Below are 9,851 nucleotides of genomic sequence, written 5' to 3'. Positions count from 1 at the left end.
TTTCGACTTCTTTTGCCTCACCAATATCTGTTAGATCTTCCTGGTATAACGTGGTTTTGTCGTCGTCTGAGGTAGTTCAGTCTAGTCCAGGGTAAATTTACGGATCCACAACCCTTTCTAGGGTCGATAATATCTTTTTTATTGTTTAATATTTAATACAGTTAATATACTACTCTAACCACATTTAATTCGTACGGCAGGATTACATTGTTATTTATAAATTTTAAGAGCCTACATTCCCTTCAAAAGTAATCGGATTAAAACCAAAATTAATTTATTACTTTAAAAATTTTTTATAATTTTTATTAAAAGCAACATAACATTTATTTCATAGGAAAATATTATTTCAGAAAACAAAAATTTCAGATACTTTGAAATGTATGCAATTAATATCGACCATTATTAATTCGTACGGCATATTCAAGTTTAATTAATATTGTGTAACATCCCCTTTAGCGTCTATCACGGCTTTTATTCTTCTACTCATTGATTCTACCAATTCTTTGCATTCATCTGGGGTAATGGAGTTCCATATTTCTTCTATTTTTTTCTTCAATTCGGAAATTGTTTTTTGGGGCTCATTCCTGAGGCGTCTTTTCATAATTGCCCATACGGACTCTATCGGATTAAGGTCCGGACTGGATGATGGCCACTCTAGAACATTTATATTGTTATTTAAGAACCACTGTTTTGTAATTTTAGCTGTATGGGCTGGTGCCCCATCTTGTTGAAATGTGTATTCACCGAAAGAACTAAGTTTTTCAACTGATGCAATCAAATGTTCCTCAAGTATATGTATGTATCGAGCTGAATTAACGGTGTTTTCAATAAAACAGAGTTGTCCAACACCTTTAGCCGACATGCAGCCCCAAATCATTACACTGGCAGGAAACTTTACTGTTCGTTTTAGGCAATCTCTGTGATAGGCTTCATTTGTCTTGCGCACAACTTTAGTTCGAGTGTCTCCTATCTGCAATTCGAACTTGGATTCATCACTAAAAATTACTGAGTTCCATTGCCGTTTTTTCTTTTGGATAGCAGTAAGCAATGGTTTTGACTTAGCCTAAAGATTAACCACATTTTATAGATAAGCTTCCACATATTAATCCACATCTAACTTACCTTGTAAAATCCATAGCCGAGTTTTTTTTATATGTTTTCGGGTTGTTTCCCGTCCAACGGATTTACTAATTGCTGCTGACCACTCAACACTTAAATTTCTTACGGTGTCTCTTCTATTTTTTCTAACTATTTTTTCCAACGACCTAATGTCGCGTGCGGTTATTGACGATATATTTCCTCGTTTTTCTACATTAGAGGTAATTGAATTGTTTTTCTTATAAAATTCCACTATACCTTGTACACTTGATTTAGATAAATTTAATTCTTTTCCAATTTCTTGGTAACTTTTTCCAATTTTAACTTTATCAATTATAAGTTTTCGAATATCGTCCGATATTGGCTTCCCGCGCACCATTATAATTTTTTAACTGTCAACAATTTAAGAAAATAGTGTGAATCAAAATTTGAAAGATTGTAAGTGATTAAAATTGCCAAAAAAGAAACATGAGCCAAAAATAACGGAACTTTTTATACCGTACGAATTAATAATGGTCAACTTAGAAGAGCTGCATTTTAAAGTACTTAGATTGTAAAGGGTTGTATTAAAGAAACATTATTTCCAGCATAATTTCTTCTTTGCATATTTTGGTACTTCTTCTGAGAATCATAATTAACAAAAACTTTATATGAATAATTCAATTTTGAATGCGGTACATGTGAATGATTTAATTTTTTTTTTGAATTTTACCACCGTACGAATTAATAGTGGTTAGAGTAGTATAATAAGTGTTAATATATAACGAATTACGAACAGCTTCGATAATACATTCGGATGTTGTCGGATTTCTGGTGATGATTTACGTTTGGATGTAGCCGGTTCTGGTGATGTGTATTTCGGATTCTTCGGGATTTCAATAGTCTCTGTATTGAACAGTTGGCCGAAGCCTCTGTCTTGAACAGTCGGCCGAAGCCCCAGTATTGAACAGTCGACCGAAGCCTCTGCTTTGAACTGATTTATGTCAGTCTACAGTCTACCGAAGCCTCTGCCTTGAACTGATTTATGTCAGTCTACTTTGATAAATTAATATCAAAGTGGTTGGCAAATTCTGTCTCGTATGAACCGCCCCGACAATGTGTAAACTTTTGTTACTTATACGCAAATTATTAAAAACTAAATGAGAATTACTAGGTGGAAATTTTATCATTATGATTTAAATGGTATTATTATTAAATTTATTATTTTATATTATATACGGGGAAGTAGGTAGATACTTATCCACGTTACACTGGTTTTCATTCAATGTTCCATTTTGACCGAAATAACAGTTGAAAATTAATGATTTAGAAAAGATAATATCTGACATATTTTTAAAAGCTAAGGTGGTTAAAAAAAATAATCTGTTGGACCAAGGCTAAGTTTTAACTGGAATAGTGTGTATAAGCTTTTTGACTCACTCTTTATATATGTATATATAAGACGATTTAGCTATGTTCGTAAGTCTGTCCGGCAGCTGTTGGCATGACCTCGAGGGAAGGACGTACGGATATAAAAATGTTCTATGTTGATCAGAAGTGTTAGACAATTGTGAGACAACCTCGCTTTAAACGGTACAGCTTCCATGTAATGGTCTGGTAAGATTTCAGCAGCTCATAATAAATAGAACACTTTTGCTCTCACCAAATACATAGCATTACCTTGGCGCCATGGATATTTGGCTTTGGTGTCGATTCGGCTGGTTGGCCGGGATTCACGTAAGATCTCTTACGCTTCGGGTTATCGCAATGGATCCATTTATCATCGATGCAAAAATTATTTCTTTTATAGTGTATCAAAGTCTTTCAAGGTATCTCGGCTTCAATTCGTATGGTACCCAATTTCCCTGCATTTGAATTTATCCTGTTGCGTGAAAACTTTTTGAAATTGTTGATTGTGTAGCTTCCAATGATTTTGCAAGCTCTTGTTGAGTTTGACAGCAATCTTCATGGAGATTTTTGGTCTTCAAACTTTTTTGGCTGGCCTTTGGGATTTTTGTCTTCCGTGTCAAAATCACCTCTTCTGAACAGCACAAACCACCTATCGCACGTTGAAACCGACGGAATACATTCACCATAAGTTTTGGTAGGAAATCGGTGTTCTTCAGCAGCACTTTCTTTTCAAATTAAAGAAGTAAAGCTAAACTTCCCGCATATGAAGATATTGGTACAAAGTTCTACATTTTCGAAGCAAAAAAAACTTTGTTGTTTAAACTATAATATTCAACAACTAAGTGAGAATAAATGACAGATAGTATGTACCCTTCAAAATGACATATAAGTTATTAAAAACAAAAACCGAGTTAAAAAGATACGCTATCAATTGTAAATCCCTTTTTTATACCCTTCAGCTTCGTGAGAAGGGTATATATAAGTTTGTCATTCCGTTTGTAATTTCTACATTTTTCATTTCCGACCCTATAAAGTATATATATTCTGGATCCTTATAGATAGCGGAGTCGATTAAGCCATGTCCGTCTGTCTGTCTGTCTGTCTGTCTGTCTGTCTGTCTGTCTGTCTGTCTGTCTGTCTGTCTGTCTGTCTGTCTGTCTGTCTGTCTGTCTGTCTGTCTGTCTGTCTGTCTGTCTGTCTGTCTGTCTGTCTGTCTGTCTGTCTGTCTGTCTGTCTGTCTGTCTGTCTGTCTGTCTGTCTGTCTGTCTGTCTGTCTGTCTGTCTGTCTGTCTGTCTGTCTGTCTGTCTGTCTGTCTGTCTGTCTGTCTGTCTGTCTGTCTGTCTGTCTGTCTGTCTGTCTGTCTGTCTGTCTGTCTGTCTGTCTGTCTGTCTGTCTGTCTGTCTGTCTGTCTGTCTGTCTGTCTGTCTGTCTGTCTGTCTGTCTGTCTGTCTGTCTGTCTGTCTGTCTGTCTGTCTGTCTGTCTGTCTGTCTGTCTGTCTGTCTGTCTGTCTGTCTGTCTGTCTGTCTGTCTGTCTGTCTGTCTGTCTGTCTGTCTGTCTGTCTGTCTGTCTGTCTGTCTGTCTGTCTGTCTGTCTGTCTGTCTGTCTGTCTGTCTGTCTGTCTGTCTGTCTGTCTGTCTGTCTGTCTGTCTGTCTGTCTGTCTGTCTGTCTGTCTGTCTGTCTGTCTGTCTGTCTGTCTGTCTGTTGAAATCAGTTTTCTGAAGACCCCAGATATCTTCGGGATCCAAATCTTCAATAATTCTGTCAGACATGCTTTCGAGAATTTTGCTATTTAAAATCAGCAAAATCGGTCCACAAATGGCTGAGATATGACAAACCAAGACAACCTCGATTTTTGACCTATTTTTTTTACCTATATCTGGATTACTAAGACATTAATATAGACAATATGGATATCTAATGATAGATATTTCAAAGACATTTGCAACGACGTATATAAGACCATAGTAAGTTGGACCTACAATGGGTCAAAATCGGGAAAAAAAATTTGAAACCGAATTTTTTTTTTTTTTTTTAAAAAAATTTAAAAAACAAAAAAAAATTTAAAAATTTAAAAAAAAAATTTTTTAAATTTAAAAAAAAAAAAAATTTTAAATTTAAAAAAAAAAATTTAAAATAACAATCGAAAATTTTTTTTTTCCAAATTCAAAAAACAACTGGAAAAAAAATTAAATTTTGTTTACCTAAAAATATTTAAAATTTTGAAGTATAATTTGGTGAAGGGTATATAAGATTCGGCACAGCCGAATATAGCACTCTTACTTGTTAAGTCATATTTTTATGAAGATCTGCCAATTCGCAGATTTTTGCATTTTTCCAAATGCAGTCGAAAGCGAGTTCTATTTTTTGTAGCATTCTGGATCTCAATAAAACCTACCTTAGATTTTTTTTATTATTATCCCTTCAAAGATTTACGAATGTCACGTTCTTGACATGGAAATTCATATATTTATTTTTATAGAATAATTAAATATTTTGTGATGCCTGGTGCTAGTAACCACTTAATTTAATGTATTAATTCCTTTAAATCTCTAGACAATTTAAAACCTCAATGTATGTGTGTGATGAGATGTGATAAAAATCTCTCATTTCTACTTTTCTGCTTTGATATAAGTATTTTTCTTTTTTAATTTCATTTGAAAGTATGTGTGTGTTTTTTTATTTATTTTAATTATTTATATGCAACATATTTTACATTCTACATTCTACGTTCTTCTTTCTGTTTTCTACTTCTTTGTCATTTTAATTACCGATCCTTACAGGGCGTTGTTACACAAACACTCTTACAAATTAATTTAGAGAAGTATGTTGACAAGTCTGTGTCTGTATTTCTACTTCCTGCTCCTGCTGCTTGTAAACATAATTGATAGACAGGATAATTTACCTTTATCTACAAGCCAGAAGAGAAATTCAACATATTTTTTATCAACATGTTACATTTTGTAAAGATTTCATGGAAAATTCTAAGACAATTTAATAAATGTTTTATCATTATATCACATAATTTTTGCCTTGATTGCCACGTGCATTTATAAAATTAATATTAAATTTAATTTCCGTTTCCTTTTACTGACGTGTGACGATGCATATTTAATTTTAGTTATGGAAATTAAAATCATACGTAGAGTGTGGATGGTGTTGTTTAAAATAAAATATGAAAATGTATTTTAATTTACTTAAACAATTTGCAAAATGTCATGGTAATATGTATTACAATAATTGTGATTAAAAATTAATAAAATGTTTGCTCAGATATTCTTTATTTTATTGTGGAATTTTAAAAGTAAATAGTTGTAAATAAAGATGTATATTTCAAATATCCGAGTTAAATCTTCAATAAAACAAGTTCAGAAGTACAAGTACTGCCAATAATAGAAAACCAATATTGTTTGCTAATAAAGTATTTCCCGCATTCTTTTTCTTATCATCTTCATAAAAACCGGTCTTTTTGGACAACACTATAACCTGTGGGGGTCCCGAATCAGCTGGAGCCGCTGGTTGCACAGGATGGACTATAGCTGGTTGTGGCAAATGATTGGCAGCAATAGGCACTATTGGCAATGCTGGAACCATATTGGCAGGTTGTTCAGGATTAGATTGGGGATTAGGCTGCAGGGGTGCTAAGGGTGCATTATGAACTGGTTCAGGATTTGTTGGTAAACTACCAGGATTTTCGTCAGTTTGAGGATTAGAATTAACATCTGTTGGTGGTGCTGCAGGTTGTACATAAGTAGGTACTGGTACCATAGGTACAGCTGGCACTATCGGTTGAGGTTGTTGTACTGGCACAACAGGCACTTGTTGCACATATGTTGGTGGCACCGGTGCCGGTACATTTTGTGGACATATCAATTGTTCCGTTTCGATAAATCTTGTAGCATCATAACTATCGGGTTCTTTAACAATTTGTTTATAACAACCATTTGGTAAAGTTTCACCCCTCTCAATAATGGTCGAAGGTCTGGGCTGGGGAACAGGATTGGGTATGGGTGCAGGAATGGGAGCGGCAGCTGCAGCATTAGGATCAACTACATGATGATGGTGATGAATTTCAGTGGGATTGTTATTGCGTGTTAAAATATGTCCCATAGCAGCTCCAGCTAAACCACCAGCTAAAATGCCGGCTCCTGAAAATGAAATTGGAAATTTTGGATAATTAGGTCATTTTAGTTCCCAAATTTACATTAAATTTGCAATTTTAGAATTAAGAAGATTCTCTTTTAATTATGAATCTGAGACTTCCAATATTTAATGTTTCTATAAAAAAACTCTTATACACAAATTAGTCGAACTGTTGTACTAAAATTTTTCTATAAAAAAACTGTTATACAGAAATTTTTCTATAGAAGAAATTTTTATACACAAATTTTTCTAAAGAAAAAAATGTTATATAGATATATTTCTGTTATACTTTTGTTATTTTTTAAATCTTATACATCTGTTATATAGCAAAATTTCTATTAAAAAAAACTGTTATACATACATTTGTCAATAGAGAAAATTGTTATACAGTGTTCTATAGAAACAAAGTTTTTTTTCAGAAAAAACAATTATACGGTCCTTTTTATATAGAAAAGAAAACTGTTATACAGAAATGTTTTCCGTAATAAAATTGTTATACATCAAATTTTGTATAGAAAAAGCTGTTATACATAAAACTATACAAAAAACTTATACACAGAAATGTTTCTCTATAAAAACTGTTATACACACATTTTTCTATAGAAAAAAATGTTACACAAAATTTTTTATAGAAAAAAAAAACAGTTATTCTGAAATTGTTCTATTAAAAAAAACAGTTATACAGCAATTTTTCTACAGAAAAAACTGTTATATAGCAAAATTTCTATAGAAAAAAACTGTTATACAGAAATATTTATATAGAAGAAATGATAAAAAATAATGTTTCAACTTTTTCTATTGAAAAAAACTGTTATACAGAAATCTTTTCTATAATAAAACTGTCATACAGCAATTTTTCTATACAAAAAACTGATACACACAAATGTTTCTATAGAAAAACTATTATATAGAAATATTTCTATTATATTATTCAAAATGTTATATAGAAAAAAAAACTGTTATACAGAAATTTTTCTGTAGAAAAACTGTTATAGAGCAAAAACTAATAAACAGCTAATTTTCTATAGAGGAAACTATTATATAAAAATAAATTCTAAAAAAACTGATATACAGAAGTTTTTCTATAGATAAAACTGTTATACATAGTGTTCCTAATAATGAAAAATGAAAAAATGTCTGTCTATCTGTTGAAATCAACTTTTCGAAGCCCCCAAATAACTTTTATAGACTATTCATACATCAATATCTCAGGCTCGGTTGATATTTAAAATCGAGGAAATCGGTCCACAAATGGCTAAGATATAAGGAAAAAACCAGGACAACCTCGATTTTTGACCTATTTTTGACCTATATCTGAATTACTAAGTCATTAATATAGACAATATGGATATCTAATGATATATATTTCAAAGACCTTAGTAAGTTGGACCTACAATGAGTCAAAATCGGAAAAAATATTTTTTAACCCGAATTTTTTTTTTCACCAAAAAATTTTTATAAAAAAATTTTAAAAAATTCAAAAAAAAAAATTTTAAATTCAAAAAAACAATTTTACAAAAATTAAAAAAACAACTTTGGAAAAAAAATTTTGTTTACCTAAAAATATTTAAAAACATTTATTTTAAAGTATAATTTGGTGAAGGGTATATGAGATTCGGCACAGCCGAATATAGCTCTCTTATTTGTTTTTTTATTATAAATTTCTTTCTTAAAGTTGCAGTATTATTTCCGCACCAATCGAATGATTCGATTATACGAGTTAGATATTTTTTCTATACTAGTAAAGTCAGTTGACTCACAAGAATTACAAAGTAAATCACCTAAATTTTGTAACCCCAACTAAAAATTTATCAGCCATAACAGAAAAAGTCGGTCTCTGTAACAAAAACAGAAAAATGTTTATTTAAAACAGTAAATTTAACATTTCAATTAGGTCGATAGTTATTGAGATGCTTTACATTTAAAATTTCTAAGGATATTTATATTCAGAGAAAATAATGACAATAATAATAATTTAAATAATAATAATTAATTCTGATTTTAAAAAAAATCTCTTAAGCTTATATACAGATATTTTGTTATAGAACAAAATGTTACAAACAATTTTATGTAGAAAAAACTGTTATACACAGTATTTTGTATAGAAAAAACTTTTATAATTATTTGAAATTATCAAATTAGTCATGAGAGTAATACGCTACTTTTAAACATGAAATAGTACAAAAAAATGGTTCGATATTTACCTACTTCTGAGATATTTTTTATGGGGAAACGTTATAGATTGTAATATATATAAAACCAAAGAATTTTCCAATTATGTACTAATCACAGGAATCAGTTTAATATTTAATGTTCAAAATGGTATGACTTTTGAAGGGAACATCGCTTCCCGTATTTTAGATTTTCACCTACCAAATGCTTTTCCTTTTCCTTTTCCCTTTCCACTGTTAGCATTTCGTCTGCATTCAACTTCAATAAATTGTCCCAATATTTGTAAAATCACAAATAAAACCAATAATTTTCTTAATTTATATGACATTTTTCACCATATATTTTTAATATTTTTTGTTGTTACAAAAACTCTTGAATACTTTTGATACTACGTCCTAAACTAAACTAATAAAAGTTAAAAAAATGTGTATTGAATTGCCAAATTTTAATAACCAAAATTTAAATTTAATGAGTATTTCTTATACATTTATGTGGTACTTTTCTTATTCAAATATAAATTCGTCATTAATATTATTATTAAACATGGTGTTTATTTTATTGTTTAAACAGTGTTATTTTCTAAAACACATGTTTTTTTTGTCTATTTACACAAGAGTAAATATCATAAGTTCGTCTAAAATGTTGTGTTTAATTTAGTCACAGTATTCAATGTTTTAACAAGAGATCAGTTTAACTTATTGTTAAATGTGTATTGATGAACGATTTTTTTTATATAGAAAATAATCCAGATATTTTTAGAATTATTTTAAATGATTAATTGACATTGAAACAGAACATTTTCATATTACACAGTAAATAATAAAAATTCAAACATTTCTTTGTGGAATATTTAATCAGAAACGTAATTAAAGTAATGTTAGTCATAATCAGTGATCGTTAAAAAGAGATCATAGAACAAGGTTATAATAACATAATTCAGATTTAAAACATGTCAGCAATCATTTCGAAGAACTACTTATTCCCAACTAAATAAATTGTTTAGCTTTATTCAAAGGCTTTTTTATTAGAATTGAAATTTATTCATTAT

The 9,851-nt window shown here is 30.6% G+C and overlaps 1 protein-coding gene across 1 annotated transcript; it reads right to left on the bottom strand.

The window, feature by feature from the left end:
* Positions 1-5,835: 5,835 nt before the first annotated feature.
* Positions 5,836-9,190, bottom strand: LOC135958185 (uncharacterized). Its single transcript, XM_065509063.1, has 2 exons — positions 9,005-9,190; positions 5,836-6,636 (listed from the first exon to the last, which is right to left on the bottom strand). Exons 1-2 carry the CDS (start codon positions 9,129-9,131, stop codon positions 5,843-5,845), a joined length of 921 nt encoding a protein of 306 aa, XP_065365135.1. The 5' UTR covers positions 9,132-9,190; the 3' UTR covers positions 5,836-5,842.
* Between the last annotated feature and the right edge of the window lie 661 nt (positions 9,191-9,851).

Source organism: Calliphora vicina, chromosome 4 (genome assembly GCF_958450345.1).
Source record: "Calliphora vicina chromosome 4, idCalVici1.1, whole genome shotgun sequence".
Taxonomy (NCBI): domain Eukaryota; kingdom Metazoa; phylum Arthropoda; class Insecta; order Diptera; family Calliphoridae; genus Calliphora; species Calliphora vicina.
Note: the sequence above shows the minus strand (reverse complement) of the source record. Positions and strands in the feature narration are given on the sequence as shown.